The 15607-nt window shown below is 59.7% G+C and overlaps 2 protein-coding genes across 2 annotated transcripts in view; one reads left to right on the top strand and one right to left on the bottom strand.

Moving 5' to 3' along the window:
* The window catches only part of SHE (Src homology 2 domain containing E), an 11315-nt gene extending 4176 nt beyond the window's left edge, over positions 1-7139 (bottom strand). The window contains exons 1-3 of the mRNA XM_075071369.1: positions 6157-7139; positions 4179-4308; positions 605-966 (exon numbers count right to left, since the gene is read on the bottom strand). Of these exons, the coding sequence (XP_074927470.1) occupies positions 605-966; positions 4179-4308; positions 6157-6612 (948 nt within the window). The 5' untranslated portion in view covers positions 6613-7139. The remainder of the gene's footprint in view (positions 1-604; positions 967-4178; positions 4309-6156) is intronic.
* A 1182-nt stretch (positions 7140-8321) lies between these two features.
* TDRD10 (tudor domain containing 10) overlaps positions 8322-15607 on the top strand; it is a 14746-nt gene continuing 7460 nt past the window's right edge. Inside the window, exons 1-6 of the mRNA XM_032793714.2 lie at positions 8322-8351; positions 9230-9306; positions 10541-10602; positions 11257-11327; positions 13092-13251; positions 13754-13796. Of these exons, the coding sequence (XP_032649605.1) occupies positions 8350-8351; positions 9230-9306; positions 10541-10602; positions 11257-11327; positions 13092-13251; positions 13754-13796 (415 nt within the window). The 5' untranslated portion in view covers positions 8322-8349. The remainder of the gene's footprint in view (positions 8352-9229; positions 9307-10540; positions 10603-11256; positions 11328-13091; positions 13252-13753; positions 13797-15607) is intronic.

Genomic DNA, 15607 nt, shown 5'->3' with positions numbered 1-15607 from the left:
AAAAAAAAAAAAGAGAGAAATGCGCTCTGTCCTCCTAGCAACTGATTGGCCGGGCCTCCCATGCAAAGGTGCCAACGAAGGTGTGGAGACAAAGAGATCAGAGTTGACCTCCTGCCCGGGAAGGGGCTGAAACCAGGAGCTATGGGCTTGGTAGGGGTGGTATCTGTGAGCTGGCTTGAGGCAGACATTGGGGTCTGGTCACTGGTCCAAATTAAATGGGACCGCTGAGGGTCCGGTTCGCTGTACTTACAAGCCTCTAATTTTTAGACAACCCTGTTCCTTGTCAATCCTGAATAAACCTCTGTTTTGCTGGCAAGATCACGTCCTGTCTGCAAAAGGTGGGGGTCAATGGGGGTGCAGGACCCTGTGGCTTCCCCAAGACCCCGCTGAGGCGGACTCGCTGTGGGAAGCGCACGGAGGGGCAGAGGATGCTGAATGCTCCAAGGAGAGACCCAGGAGGTGAAGACGTGTGAGCTTCTTGCCCTGAACAAGTTTGCTCCAAGGGAGAGGAGGCTCCCCAAAGTCCTGCCTGGCTTTGTGGGGAGCAGTTCCAGAGCATCGCCCAGGGACTCCGTGACACCCCCTCTCCCTCCCTAGCCCCCACAGCCTCCCGTGCCCTGCTGGCCAGTGCCCCACAGCCCCACCTCCTACCTGACAGAGCCTTTACTATCTGCTCCTTCTTCCACTCCCAGGGCTGCTCGTACTCCGCGGCAGGGCGCTCGTCATTCTCCGGGAGCCGGCTGTCCACTGCCCGCATCCTCCTGTCCTGCGGGGTGCTGGCTGGTGCCTCCCCGGGCTCATAGGGGGTGTCATAGAGCTGTGCCGGGGCCTTCCCCAGCTGGTCCTTGGAGACCTGCCGCTTGGGCGCTGCGTCCGGCCGGGTGCCGCCCTCCCCCGGCTCCCCGGGCCCATCCAGCAGCAGGATGGCTTTGACCAGAGGGTCCTTGGAGCCCCGCCTGCGGATTTCTGAAAAGCCAGGGGAGAACCAGAGTCAGGCAGCCCCCCAGAGCCCTGCAGGCAGAGTAGGGGGAGAGGGCAGCAAAGGGGCCTGCCTCCCTCCCCATAATAATGCCCAGGTGAACACCCTGGAACCTGCAATGTCAGGGCTCAATCCAACATGCCCCACCCTGGGAGACTCCCATGGACCCCCGCAGGCACTGGCCAGGCCTGGACCCATGGGCTGACCCAAGCTGGCCCTGGGAACACCCCGGCTCTGCAAACCCAAGCTCCAGGCGGCAGGGGATTAATGCTGCTTTGTGCGATATTGGCACATGGAGCTGGGAGGGCAAGACGCTGTCCCTGAATGCTATGGGGCTGGGAAGGCAAGTCCCAGCCATGGGGCTGGGAAGAGGGCGCGTCCCTCAGGTTCTCAGCACTGGGGTACAGATGAGGAGATGAGTGCCAGGGTGGGTCTGGGGTCTCTCTGCCCCTCCCCCAGGCGCCAGTAACAGAAACAATCCTGGAGTTGCAAAGGGATCCTTCCTGCTGGGAGAATGGAGCGGGACGTGCAGGACGGGCTCCCGGAGGAAACGCAGGCAGGAAGCTACGCCCTGGCTGTCCGATAGGAGCCCCTACGCCAGGGCCGGCCAGCGGGCGCAGCGAAGCAGGGCTGGGAACAGTCTAATCCTGCCGCGCTCGGGACGCGCGTGCAGCTGGCCAGGGACTCGCCCCAGGCCCTCATCACGGGCGACCCTCCATGGTCACACTCAGCAGGGGGACCCTTATTCCCCAAGTCACGGAGCCCAGCTGCTCCCTGACGAGAAGGGGGCCAGGGCCAAGCTCAATCATTGCGCTGGCTCTGGGAGGGGCAGGCACGTGGGCAGTGTGGGGCAGGGACCCTGCCCAGCGCCTAGCAAACAGGAGCCCAACCCGTGGCTGGGGCCCCCGTGGGCACAGCCAAGCCGTCGGCAAAACCACCCGCCGGACCCAACCCTTCTCCGTTCACTGCGAACCCTGGCGCCCCAGGCCTGACAAACTGCCCTGCATGGAAAAACCCATCAGCCAATCTCTCATTTCCAGCTTCCGCCCCACTTGCTTCCTGTTATTCCGCCCAGCTGCTTGGCCGGGGCGAGCCGGGGCCCAGCGCAGCGCGACACTGGCTGGGGGACGCTGTGCTGGGAGCTGGACAGCCAAGCCCGCCGGGTTACCAGGCACCCGCGAGATGTATTTCTCAAAGGGCAGTGGGAGAAAGCTGCTGCTCAAGAGCTTGGCTGTAAAACGAGCTGCAAATTACCCCAATTCCGCAGAGCTCCCAGATGTTCCCACGCCCCTCGGACAGCCCAGGAGCAACCCCCCCCACCCCCCCAGCACGCTGCAGAAAGGAACAAAGCCTGAGAACCGCTGCCCACGGAGACGCCCAGGGGAACCTTGGAGGTGAAAGTGTGAGACGTGCTGAGACAGCTCACCCAGCGGGCTCTGCCAGCTCCCCTTGATCCCACCCCATAGCCCGCCTAGTTCAGCCCAGGGTCCCAGCCTGGCTCTGCCAGTGCCCCTCCAACCTGACCCCCAGCTCCTCCTGCCCAGCTCTGCCAGTGCCCCTCCAACCTGCCCCCAGCCCCTCCTGCTGGCCCAGCCTGGGGCACTCCACCCAGCTCTGCCAGCACTCCTCACTCCTGACCCACAGCCTCTGCTGTCCCCACCCAGGACACACTGGTTCTACTGAAGCCCTGCAATTTCACCAGCGGAAGCTGCAGCTGTCCAGGCCTGGACTCTCATGAGCGTGCACCAAAAGCCCTGCCCAACTGCTTACCGTGATGGACACACCCCGGGTTTGGGACGGCACCGAGCCCCGAACTGGCAGAGTCTCTGCGCACTTGTTCCAGCCCCATCGTCTGGGACAAGGCTCAGGCGTGTGCCCAGAATCGGGGCAGGGAACCCGGCAGCAATCAGGACAGACTCGAAGGCTCCAGCCGCAAACAGTCCCCAGCTGCTTCCCCCTGCAGGTCACGCGCCACCCTCTGTTCCCCAACGTGTGGCCCACCCAGCCTCTGGCTTGGCTGGGGTTACGCAGAGCGGGCACACGGGCACCGATTACCACCCACACCCTGCCCCAGAGGTACTGCAGTGCCAGTTGCCGTATGCCCAGCACACTAGCTTTGGGGGGGGGGGGGGTGGGACAGACACACCCCTTTGCTGTGCTAGGCACAGTGTCCCCTGGCTACCCCCCACCTGACCCACGGCCAGACACCAATCGGGTCTTCCATGGGCTTTGGATCAGAGCCCAGCAGAAGTGGAAGCAGTAACCCAGGGAATTAAAGCTCCCCTGTGTGTGCTCATCCCCTGCAAGCCATTGCAGTCCCTGGGAGTCCATGTGCGAACGGGGCCAAGCGCCACGCTCCAAGCCAGGCCCCAGCCGCCCCCCAGGCCAGTGACCGACGGCAGAGTCAGGCTCCCACCCCTGGGGAGCACTGGGAACGAAGAGCTTCCAGCACGGTGAGTTGGCAGAGGGCGAAGGCAGAAGCTAGCCAGCTCACGGGATGGGGAAGGAGCCCTGTGCACACTGGGGCTGTCGCTGGCCACATATTTGTGCAGCTGAGCCGGCCGGATACCACAGGCGAGAGAGCGGGGAGGGACCCGAACCGGCCCAGACGCAGGTGGACACAGCTCTGGAGCCTGCCCCACTCCAGTTTGGCCAAGGATTCCAGGCACAATGGGAGTTCTGAACGCCAGGATTGGGCCCATCGTGAGGGATTCAGTACCTGGCCGCATCGAGCGCTTCCCCGTGTTTTGTTCCCCTCTTCTCCGGTCGGGGGCTGCTCCTTTCACTTCCCTTCAGTGAGGGATTGGAGTGGAGGTCAGAGTCCATTGGTCCCGGGTCAGGCCCTGGCCAGAGCCCACGCTGCTCCTTCTCTCTCCCCGCAGAGCAACAGGAAACAGCAGAGCCGGCTTCCTGCTCCAGCTCGGCCATGGGGCTGCTGCAGGGATGGAGTCTCCCCAGCCTGGGGCAATCCCACATCCTACCCAGCTCCACGGCTTCAGGAGTGGGTCTCTAACACCTGCAAATATCCCCCCCGCAGGGAACCGCACGCCACTTGAGTGAGCCTCCCCAGAGCCAGACATTCCCCGATTCAGCAGGCAGTGGGCGAATTTAAATATTCAGTTTCAGTATTGGCCTGTGCCTCATCCCGCCCCGAGTTTCCCTTTCCCCAGGGTCAAACTGGCATTCGCCGGCCACGCACCGGTTATCATCTGCTGTGCATCGTAGGGCTCCATGTACCCATCGTTCTCCCCCAGCCGCTCCGCCTCTCGCTGGCCCTTCGTGCGCTTGGCGTCATACGGGTCGGCGTAGTCCTCTAGAATGATGACCTGCTGGGGGCAAAGAGTTCCCAACACACCGGCTAGGACAGCCACAAGCCCTCTAAGGGCCAAAGCACCAGCATGCCCAGCGTTGGGGCGGGAGGGCCTGTGTTTCCAGCAGTGCTGAGCCCCACAGTGCCCCACACCTTCAACTGGAGAGCGGGGTGCTCAGCATCACCACTGCCAGCTCCAGGCCCTGCTTCACTGCCACTGGTGCTGCTGGCACAACCGTGCAACACGAATGCATTCACACGCACAGTGATAGGAACGCTTCACGGTTGGAGACAATATAATCCCAAGAGGATCAGAAGATGGTAGGGACAGAGAGACGAGGTGGTGTGGCCGGGTGGGGAGGGCCCTGGACTAGAACCTAGCCCTGGCATCTATCCCCTGCTCTGCCACTGCCCTGCTGGGTATCCTTGGGCAAGTCCCTTCCTGCCTCTCTGTCTCCGTTTCTCCTCCCACACTTTGCCTGTTCAGACCCATGATGCGTCCCAAGAACGCCGCAGCCAACACACAGGGAGCTCCCAGGGGAGACCAGGCAGCCTGCAGCCGTCACAGATACTGGCCCGTCGTGGTGATGCTAGCGGGTAGCCGGCTAACGCACATGACAACCACAACGACCTTGTGCTCACGGGGATCGTGCCAGCTGATGGAAGCACGGCAGCATCCCTGGAGAAGACAAGGCCTCTGCATCGGTGCAGCGCCCAGCACCCTGACTTCAAGAGGCAGACACACGCAGGTGAAGGCTCTTGTGCCAGCAGGGGCAGAGGGCAGGGGATTAATGAGGCCATTGGCTGCACAAGCCAATGTGAAATGCACATGCCTATCAGCGTGGAGAAAACACGAGACAGTGGGGTGCGGCGTCTGCACCAGACACGCTCAGCGCCAGTTTCCCCCAGTCTCGCTACCCAATGAATAACCACAGGCTGGGGCCCGGTCGCTGCGCTGGCTACCAGGGGCACATCGACAGAGCGGGCAAGGAGAGGCCCTGGCCAGGAAGAGCAGCGAGAGCTGTGGGGCAGAACCAGGTGAATTCGAGCAGCTTGGGGCTCCTGCACCTGGAGTTGTGGGGAGCTACAGACCAGGCCTCCAGGGTATCGACTTGCCCGATGGGAAGCACAGGACTGAAATACTGGGGCGGGGGGGGAGGGGAATCTGTGGGTCAGGGCTGACCAGCCATGGGCACCTCTGTCTGGGCCAGCAGAGCTGCAGGTCGGGACCAAGGTTCAGGCCAGCGCTGCCAGGGGCTCTCCAATTCCAGGCCTTATTTAGCTAAACCACAGCCCCGCTTCCCAGCGAACGGGGTCCTGTCAACCAGACTTTTCATACCCCTTCCCCTCAGGAGCCACCAAGCCAGCAGGGCCCGAAGGAGGTCAGCATGGGATCCTGTAGCTGGGGGACAGAGCGCCTATTCTCCCTGTGGCAGATTAACCGATTTGGGATCAAGGGAATTAGGGAAGGGCTCGGGGCCAGGCTGATCAGCTGGGCCGGCAGCACTGAAAGCCGCCTCCTACTTTAGGGGTCCCGCGTTTCCCAGGAACCGGGGCAGGGAACGAGAACATGATCTGCCCAGTGCCACACACCAGAGCTCTGCCGAGCAGGGGGCAGCTGCTCTCCCAGGGGGAGCTGGCCCCTCGAGGCACCAACACTTGGCGGAAGGGAAGGGTGTGTTAATCTGTCCGGCAGGGCAGCCCCGTCCCCTCTCCCAGGCACAGGAGAGGCTCCGAGCACGCAGCCACTGCGTTCCAACCGCGGGTCCAGACCAGCCATTTGCTGCCATGTAGACGCCCTGGGTGAGTTGCCCAAGGCCAAGCCCACACAGCCCTGGGCACTACCCGCTAGGACATGGCCCCTTACCGTCTCCTGCTTGGGACTCCTGCCCTTCTCCTCCTCCGGCGACGGGCTGCTGCCGGGGTAGCTTTTCCCATTCTTCTCATGGGCGTCCACCTTGATGAGCCGATTCATGTAGGTGCTGCAGCCAGGGCCCTTGGGGGCACCCTCCTGGGGGCTCCCCTCCGCCCGTGAGTTCTTGCGCATCTTGCCCGTGGCAGCCTGGATCAGCCCCTGCAGGTTGTCCCGGGACAGCCTGCTACCACCGTCCTTGCTGGGCCCTGGAGCTGCCCTGCAGCCCCCCAGCTCGGCCGCCGAGTTCTTGCGGTTTTTGCCCTGCAGTGGGCCGGGGCCCGGCTCGGCGGGGCCCAGGGGCTTCCGGGAGGCACTGCATAGCTTGCCCAGGCTCCCGCTGCCCGGCCTGGCCCGCTCGGAAGCCGTCTTCAGACTGGAGGGGAACTCCTTGAACCACTTGGCCGCCATGGAGCTGGGGGGCCGCCGGGCTACGGCTGGGAAAGGCTGGAGCAGAGATGCCAGGGAGGGGGCTGTGACCTTTGGTGGGGAGGGGGGGATCTGGAGCCTGGTGGGTTGGGGGAGGGGGCGTGCCCCACCCACGGGGCCCAGGTAGGAGCTCCGCGCCAGCTCAGAGCCAGCAGGGGATGCGGTCGGGAGAAGGGGTGGTCCTGCTTCCCCCTCGCCCCCGATAAATTACAGTCAAGGCGTGCTGGGGGGGGGCAGAGTCACGGCAAGGGGGCCCATCACAGAGGTGGGGCACTGGAGTCACTCGGGAGGGGGCTGGTCCTTAACCCATGGGGTTGCAGCAGTGAGCAGGAGGGGAGACAACTTCACCTGCAGGAGAAGGGGGGGATCCTCCTTCGCCGGGGGGGGGGCAGGTGGGGTCGCTCCAGGGATCCCTGATCCTTCGCCGGGGGGAAGGGGGGCAAGTGGAGTCGCTCCCGGTCCTTCACCCCGCCCCAGGGGCCCCACGAAGCGCTGCCGGGCGCCCAGCTCCCGGGCAGCCCCGAGGCCTGGAGAGCGTCTGCGGGGGCGCAGCGCAGCGGCGGCTCCGTCTCTCCAGCGCCTGGCTCTGCTCCGCGGCCAGCGCAGCCCGGGCTCCCCGCCCAGATCCGGAGGGGGCGGTGCAGGGGGAGGGGGCACCGGCCTGCAGAGAGCTACCCCCGCCGCGGGGGGGTGCAATCTCCCGTGCAGGGAGTAGGGCGATTTCCAGCGGTGTGGAGGCGCGATCTGCGCGGTCAGTGCGCTGCGCGCTTTGCCTCCGGGCCAGGTTGGAAATCGCCGCCCCGACGGGCTGTGTGAACACGCTGCGCGCAGGGGTAATTACAGACTGCGAACTGCGCCTGTGAATAACCGTCGCCCCCGCGCAAATGTGCGCGGAGCCTTGGTGTCCCCGCGCAAAGGCTGCAGCTTGTGCACAGGGGAATCGCTCTGCACGCAGGCAGGGATCGTGCAAGCAGCACTGGCCAACGCTACATTTTCGGACTAATTGCAGTCAGCAGCGCCGGCCATTAGCGCTGTTCTCCAGCCAGACGCTGCCGTTCCCAAGAGCGCGGAGTTTGCACGCGGGTCCGAGTGGCTGCAACGCAGGAATTGCGCGCTCGGGCTCTGCACCGGGTCAGTCTCCTCCTCCCCGAGGTGGCGGCTAATCCCGCCCGCCAGGTTTGCACCCGTGCAATGGAGCCGAGCGGGCGTGGCCCTGCCCCCGGGCCGCAGGGGGCCCAGGACGCGGGTGGCTGGTTGCAGCTGCCGGTGCCTCGAGCTCCGAAGCCCCCCCCCCCGCCTTCCCGGGGGTAGCGGTCAGGGACGGGGCTGAGCAGCTCCCCCCTCCCCTCTCAGGGCCCCTCCGGGAACAGCCCCACCCCTTCCCCCATGTGGCTTTCTGGGGCTAACTGGCCCCCTAATATAGCCCCCCTTTGGGGGGACCCCGGGAGGGAAATTGCCCCTTCCCCTTGCAAGGCCCCCCCACATAGGCCCCTGGTGCCCTCCCAGGTGGGGCCCTGTGGTGGGGGTGCCCGGCGGTGCAGACCTGGCTGCAATAGGCACAGCTCTGCAGGCACTTCTGTGGATTCCCATCTGCAGGTGGCCCCTGGGCTGGCCGGCCCCCCCTTTGGGAGCAGCATGATCAGATGTGCCCCCACCCCCATGTTCACTCAGTGTCTTCTGATCTCTTTGCAGGTTGCTGGGCCCCCTGACCCCTGAGCCATGTGAGTAGCTGGGGGAAGACGAGCTCGTGCTGGCGGTGAGCTGGGGGGCTTGGTGTCTGTGGGACTGGGGCTGGGGGCTCTCCTGGCACCAGGCTGGGAAATGCCCCTCCCAGCTCCTGGGCCCCTGCCCCCAGCATTGCAATGTGCCCCATGGGGTTCTGGCACCACTTGGTTTGGGGAGAGTCTTGGGCTACTGCTCCTCCCCCACCCTGTCCCTGGGGCCGCCCTCCCAGCGCAAAGCTCCAGCCCCCAGATCAGACTTGTATCAGGCCCCATGGCCAGCTGGGTCCCAGTTCTGCAGCAGCATCTCCAGATCTAGAGGCAGTTTCAGAAAATCTTTAGCAGGAATTAAATCTGGCAGCGTGGGGTTCCGCTGGCATAGGCACACCACAGCTCAGTTCACAACTGTTTCAGGCTGCTGCAAACTCAGGAAACATCACTGCATCAGTTTCCTAAGAGATCGGCTTGGAATTACTTTGGGGCAGTCCTAATGTCTGGTCTGTGCTAGGCCAGAGCGCTGACTTGATGATCCCGGTGGTCCCTCTTGGCCTTGGGATCTGTGAATCTAGGCCCTGACCCTGTTTTGAGGCTATTTCGGTGGCATAAAGGCTTGAAACACGCACACGTGAGTGCGAGAGACAGGCCCTGGAGCAAGGGGTGAATCTTGGGTGTGGCATATTGCACTGCCCTGCCTCAGGGCCCTGAGCAAGTGTCTGGCTTGATTTAGTAACGTCCCAGCAGTGCCGAGCACCCAGAGCTCCCTCCCACGTCACCCTCCTTCCACGTTATGACTGTCGGATCGTGGGTGATAAGGTCTCGTTTTGCTGTAGTTAAAAGCACAAAGCGCGCATGTCCTCTGCTCCTTCCTGCCGTTTCAGGGCAAGCAGCAGCGGTGGCTGGGGTGCTCCCAAGTCCCACAAGCCCAATGGGAAACCGCAGCAGCTCAAATACTCAGGTAAACTCAGATCCCGGTTCCTTTTCCTCGCCACAGCTGGGGTTGCTCATGTGGCTGTTTATTTTGCATCCTCCACACGAAAGCGAGAGAATCATTAACTTTCAGTGTGTTTAGGATTTAACGCTGCAGCAGCATCCTTACAAACAGCTGTTCTGTGTCCTGTGACAGGATGGGTCCCTCTTGTACATGTGACCTTCTTACAACTGCTCTTTTAATATTGGAAACGAGTCAGTCGTTAGAGTTGTAGCTGCTTTTGTGGGGTGGTCTCATGCTGATAGCAGTGACAAACAAAACCAATGGGATAGAAAATAATCCATAGGTGGTAGTTCAAGCTAAATCCTTAATCTGACAAATGGTTAAACCCATAGGTAGCCCCATCAAATGCAGATGTTAAACTGAATACACCTTAAGAAGGTGGCTTAATCTTTTGCAGGACCAAGACCTAAGTTTGTACCTGAATTTCCATGATAAACCCTTTTACAGGGGTTCAGGGGAAGCTGGCATCTCATCCTGCAAACTAATAACCAAAACCTGGATCAGGAGGATGGGAGTGACGGGGGAATCCATCTTTGGCTTTTAAGATAAAAGGTGTATTTTATTGTCACTAAAACAGAGCTTGTTTATCTTTTGAGCTGTAAAGTAACTAAGGCCCCAGAGGTGGGTGGGTGGGTGTGGTGCCCAGATATGCAAGAGAAACAGTAACGTTCTTTTGGCATTATTAGCATCTGTTGGCTAATGTCCATCATCAGAACTTAGCCCAAAATGTATGTATATAATAGTAGGTTTAGCCATTGAGGGGAGCTGTTTACCAAAATATGCATTTGTCCGTTTCCCCTGAACAAAGGGGAGAGGAGGTCACTTCACACAACTCTCAGGTTTGTTAACCCACAAATAAGGCTGGAAGAAAGTTGGCTTTGGTTGGGAGGCTTTGGTTGGTTGGTTGGTTGTGTGGTGTTTCCAGGTGTGCATCCCCCGAAGCAGGGCAGGGGCACAGAGCAGATCCTGCATGCCGGGTTTGGTTCTCACAGGCAGGCATGATACTTGGATGGCTGGGCCAAAATTTGAATCAAATTTGCTACAATTATTAAAAAAAAAAAAGAAAAAAAGTTGCTGTTTCCGGAAGAAAATGTCAGCCTGCGATTTGCATTCAGCCTTATTCGTAAGCTTGTCAAGACCCTGCTTTGCTGGAAGCACAAAATGGAATTTTAGGTGTTTTTCTTCCTTGTTTTTCAAGGTGTCCTCAAGAAAAAGGATTCGGAAGTTTATGTCAGAAACGTCCTGCCTGAGATGATGGAGGTATCTTCACCGCTGTTTTGGAAGGCCGTTGTCTGCTTTAGTGATATAAGCTAAGCAATTAACATTGACGTCCCACCAAGTCGTACGTAGCCTGCTGTCTTTAACTCTTTGTGACATACGGTTACGCGCAGTGATTTCCCCGCTCAGCCAACAAATAATCTTACAAAGGAAACGAAAGGCGGCTTGCAAACATCTGCCCTTGTTCCTGTGTAAGTGCGAAAACAGCAGTGGCAGGTTATGGGATTAGTGATGCTCTTGGGGGGAACCTGCAGCAGGAACCCAGCAGTTTCATATAATGGCCGTGAATCTTCTCAGGGCAGGAGTCGCTTTCACCTTGCTCCCCATGGTTACTCTGCTCCCATTCCCTACTGTACGTCTTTCTGAACCGGGGTCAGGTGCCTGCTCCGCTTGTGTGATCCTTTGCACTGATCCCATTCCAGGGCTGGCTATTCTGTGTGTAACAGGTTCCACTGCAGCCTTGTCAGCTGCCTGTCTCGGCACAGACGATAGCTGGACTCACCCAAAACAAAATGTGCTCCCGTCCCCCCTTTGGGAAATTGCTTACAAATAAACTGAGTGCTGCAACCGCTGTCGTTGCCTCTGCTGTAACGAGGCCTCCCCCTTAACCTGGGCTGCTTTGCTTTGCTTTCCCAGGAGGACATATTGCTCCTGCTCAGGGACTTCCACCCGCAGCACGTTAAAAGGTGCCATTCCGTGCTGAGAAGGTAGGTTTGTTTTGCCTTTTGGCCCTCAGTGTATTCTCCCTGTTGTCCAGCTCAGCAAGCTCCCGTCCCTGCTCCAGGGGGCTTTGTTCTGTGGGGACAGAGGCTTGGAGAGCAAATGGCTGATAGGGCAGGACCTGGTCCCGGGCCTTTCCTTAGCTTGTTCCGCAGATTGGGTGGTCGTGGTAGTTATCAAGTTATTTCATTCTAGGGGGTGGCTTCAGAAGAACCCCCAGCTGGCACCCTAGCTTCTCCCTTCTGTCCAGAAACAGCAGAACAACATTCTGGGGTCACCTTGGAAGCTTTTCTTCTCCTGCCCGCCCCCCCTCCCCGTGTCTGCACCAAGCTAGTGGATGGGAGGCCAAAGGCAGCCCGAGGAGTAGGTTCTCAGGAACAGTTTCTGGAGATAACTTAACCCCCTTGTTTTGGGCTTCTCTCTGCCCTATGGCAGTCTGGCTCATTGCCGTGAGCTCCCTGCGGGTCCGCTCAGTGGCACTTGTTCATTGCTGGGCCATTTCTAGCTTCTTGCTACTGAACACAGCAGGATGGGTCTCTGACTGAACCTGTCACAGACTCCCTTGGGACTGTCGCCTGACATGCTGAAATTACCTCTGAGACCGTTTTCCCTGCCAGCCTGGGCCTCCAGAACCCTGCCTTGTTGAGCCAGACACACTAGCCTGCTGCAACACAGACCCAGTGCCTGGTCCACGCTCCCAAAGCTGCAGACTTAACTGAAAACAGTTTAGCAAGTCACCTATCTCCAGCACCCACACACCCAGTTCCCAGTGGGATCCAAACCCCAAATAAATCCATTTTACTCTGTATAAAGCTTATACAGGGTAAACTCGTAAAATGTCCCCCCTCTATAACACTGATGGAGAGAGATGCACAGCTGTTTGCTCCCCCAGGTATCAATCACTTACTCTGGGTTTATTAATAAACAAAAGTGATCTATTAAGTATAAAAAATAGGATTTCAGTGGTTTCAAGTAATAACAGACAGAAAAAAGTCTGTCACCAAGCAAAATAAAGCAAAAACACACAAGTCTAAGCTGAACACATTAAGAAACTGATCACCTGTAATCTCTCACCCTCCGAGATGTTCCAATGAGCTTCTTTCACAGACTAGACTCCTTCCTAGGCTGGGCCCAATCCTTTCCCCAGTACCGGCCTTGTTAGGTCCAGCAGACATCTCAGGTGGGAAGCAGGGGGTTTCTCATGACAGGCAGCCCCCTTTGTCCTGCTCCACCCCCTCTTATAGCTTTGGCACAAGGCGGGAATCCTTTGTCTCTCTGGGTCCCCACCCCTTCTTCGAAATGGAAAAGTACCAGATTTAAGATGGATTCCAGTATCAGGTGACATGGTCACATGTCACTGAAAGACTCCCAGTCTCCATTCCCCATGGGCTGGCCCCACACGTACACAGGAAGGTTTGCAGGTAAATAAACCATTTACAACTAATTGTCCTAATCAATGGGAGCCATCAAGATTCTAAACCATCATTAATGGCCCACACTTTGCATAATTACAACAGGACCTCAGAGTTACACTTCCTATTTCTAGCTTCAGATACAAGAATGATTCCTGCATACAAACAGAAGGAATATATCCAGTAGGTTATAACCTTTGTTATGACAGCTTTACAAGAGACCTTTTGCATAAAGCATATTCCAGTTACATCATATTCACACTCATCGGCATATTTCCATACAACATGGTGTGCACTGTCACAGGGTAACGTGTCCCCTTCGCTTCCCCACCCCCCCAGCTATGCCTTTGTAGATCTCGGCTCCTCTGAGCAGGTGCAGGCCGCAATCCAGCGCTTCAACGGGCACCTCGTGAACGGACGTCGCCTGTTTCTGAGCCGCACGGTTGCAGACAATGGGAGGAAGGACCCGGCTGAGACCCAGAGCACCGTGGAAATGCCCGTATGGCTGCTGCTATCTCTGAGCTGTGTAACTAGCTGTAGGGGAGGTCTCCCGCCGGCGCGTTTGGCCAAGGCTGGTTCAGCTGGACCAAGCCCTTTGTGGCAGCGCACAAGTCACTCGCCCCTCTCTTCTCTCCACGTTATCAGTGAGACACGGGGGGCGGCTGCCCGAAGGGGGGCATGGGAGGCAGGACGGGCTCTGGGAACCGGGAAGCCTGGGTGATGTTGCCAGCTCTCTCACTGGGTGAATGGGAGAAATGGGGGCTGTAGTCCGAGACCTGCCTGTTGGAAGAGGAGAATAAAACACACTGGGCTCTCTGGAGGAAAGCCCCGGTGTCAGTGCACCATGTCCCTATCCCGCGGCGCTGGCTGGTACGACCATCCACAGCCCTGAGCTGCTGCCTGCTGTGGGGAGCAGGCAGGAGGCAGTGCCTGCTCTCTGGGTGCTTCCAGGCCGTGGGGACTCGTGTCTTGTATTGTGAGATCAGCTGTTTTCTTTGCAGGCGTTGGAGAGAGTCCCCAGGGGAGAGCTTGGTCTGAGCCATGGTAAGCTCCAGGGGGTCCCGGTCTGCTGCCTCCGGCACTGGTTCCATCAGCAGCTCCCCACCTTCCACCCCCATGGGGAAGTGAAGCTTGGTGGCTGCTTGTGAGCTGAGCTGTCTGGCTGTCCCATGCCCGTGTGTTTGACAGGAATGATCGGGAGGGACTCGTTCCACACGCCTCTGGAGACATCCTAGCCCAGGCGTGTGGACAGCAATTCTGGGCCCCAGGGCAGGACAGTCAGTGCCCCCGCCCCCCCCCCCACGCACAAGCCATGGATGCCTGTCATTCGCCCGTTCTTCCGGCACAGCCAGGGCGTTATGTTCCCAGCCGGTAGGGCTGCCAACTGTCTAATTGCGCAAACCCAAAGACCCTTACCCCACCCTGACCCACCTCTTCCCTAAGACCACGCCCCTGTCCCGCCCCTTCCCTGAGGCCCCACCCCTGCTCACTCCACCCCCACCCTCACTCACTTTCACCAGGCTGGGGCAGGGGGTGTGGGCTCTGGGAGGGAGTTTGGGAGTGAGAGATGGGCTCTGGGAGGGAGTTTGGGTGCGGGGGGAGAGGGGTGTACCCCAGAACGCCCTGCAGACCCGACACCGCTCTTCCCGCCACCCAAACTCCCCCACGCCCACACCCCTCTCCCCCCACCCAAAAGATCACCTCCAAGCCATCCCTCTCCCAGCAACGACCTACCCTCCCGACGAGCCAACCCTACTCCTCCCACCCCAAATCCTCGCCAGAGCCAACTCCACAGCACCAACCCTCCCAGAGCCCACAGACCTTCTGCTCCCCACAGAGCCCCAACCTCAGAGCACCGATCTCACTCCAACTCCCCCCCACCAAACTTCCCTCGCCGAGCCGCACCCCTCCGGCGCAGACCAACCCCTCCACAGCAATGCCTCTCCAGCCCCCACATCCAAACCCCTCAAGCCGCCTCACGCAACCCCTACACCCTCCCCACACACCAACTCACGTCTAGACCCATCCTCGACTTCCTAAACGCCTCCCCCCAAATCCCCCTCCAGAGCCCCACCCGCTAGCCCCGTAAACCCGCAACACCAAACTTCCTCCCAGAAGCCCACAAAACACTCTCCCCGACCGCACCAAACTCGCGTCCAGAGCCCCAGCACCCCTCTCACAGTCATGTCTAGTCTTAGGGTGCGCATAATCGCAGCCCGCACGCCAAACATCGCCTCCCACAGACCCATCACCAACATCGATCGCCCTGCAGAGGCTACCGTGGACAGGAGCATACGTACACTTAGAATTAGAAACATGCTGACCACGATGTCGCAGCCCCAAGTCGACACACCCCACGCGCACAGCCCCACAACCCCTATCGCCGCTTGCCTAGCCATCTCATCATCTGTGGTCGATAGCTCCTCTCGTACGAATACAGCCCATCACACCCGACTGGCAGTTGGGCTCTGGGGCGAGGGCGGAGTCGGCGGGCGGGTACGCCTGAGTGTGCTCTCAGCCCGAGACTGGAGCATGGAGTTTGGGGTGTGGTCTGGGAAGTTTGAGAGCGAGGTCGGGGTGTACGAAGAAGCTGCCGGTCTTCCGTGGAGGGAAGAGAACACCAGCTCTCGTTCATGAGAGTCGGGGGCGCAACCGACACGGGGGCGGGAAGATATCTAACGCATTTTCTGATATGTAAGATCAGGGTGGCTTCGGGCAAACGGTCGGATGGCCGGCGATCCACAGCCGTTGCGGGCGTCCCCGTCGAGCCGCCGACGGGGGATGGAGGGAGGGGTCGTGGGACTGTGGGAAGAATCACGGACACAGCCAACGCCGGAGTTTGCTAGGGAGGTGCC

The sequence above is a fragment of the Chelonoidis abingdonii genome, chromosome 11 (genome assembly GCF_003597395.2).
Source record: "Chelonoidis abingdonii isolate Lonesome George chromosome 11, CheloAbing_2.0, whole genome shotgun sequence".
NCBI classification, from domain to species: Eukaryota; Metazoa; Chordata; order Testudines; family Testudinidae; genus Chelonoidis; species Chelonoidis abingdonii.
Note: the sequence above shows the minus strand (reverse complement) of the source record. Positions and strands in the feature narration are given on the sequence as shown.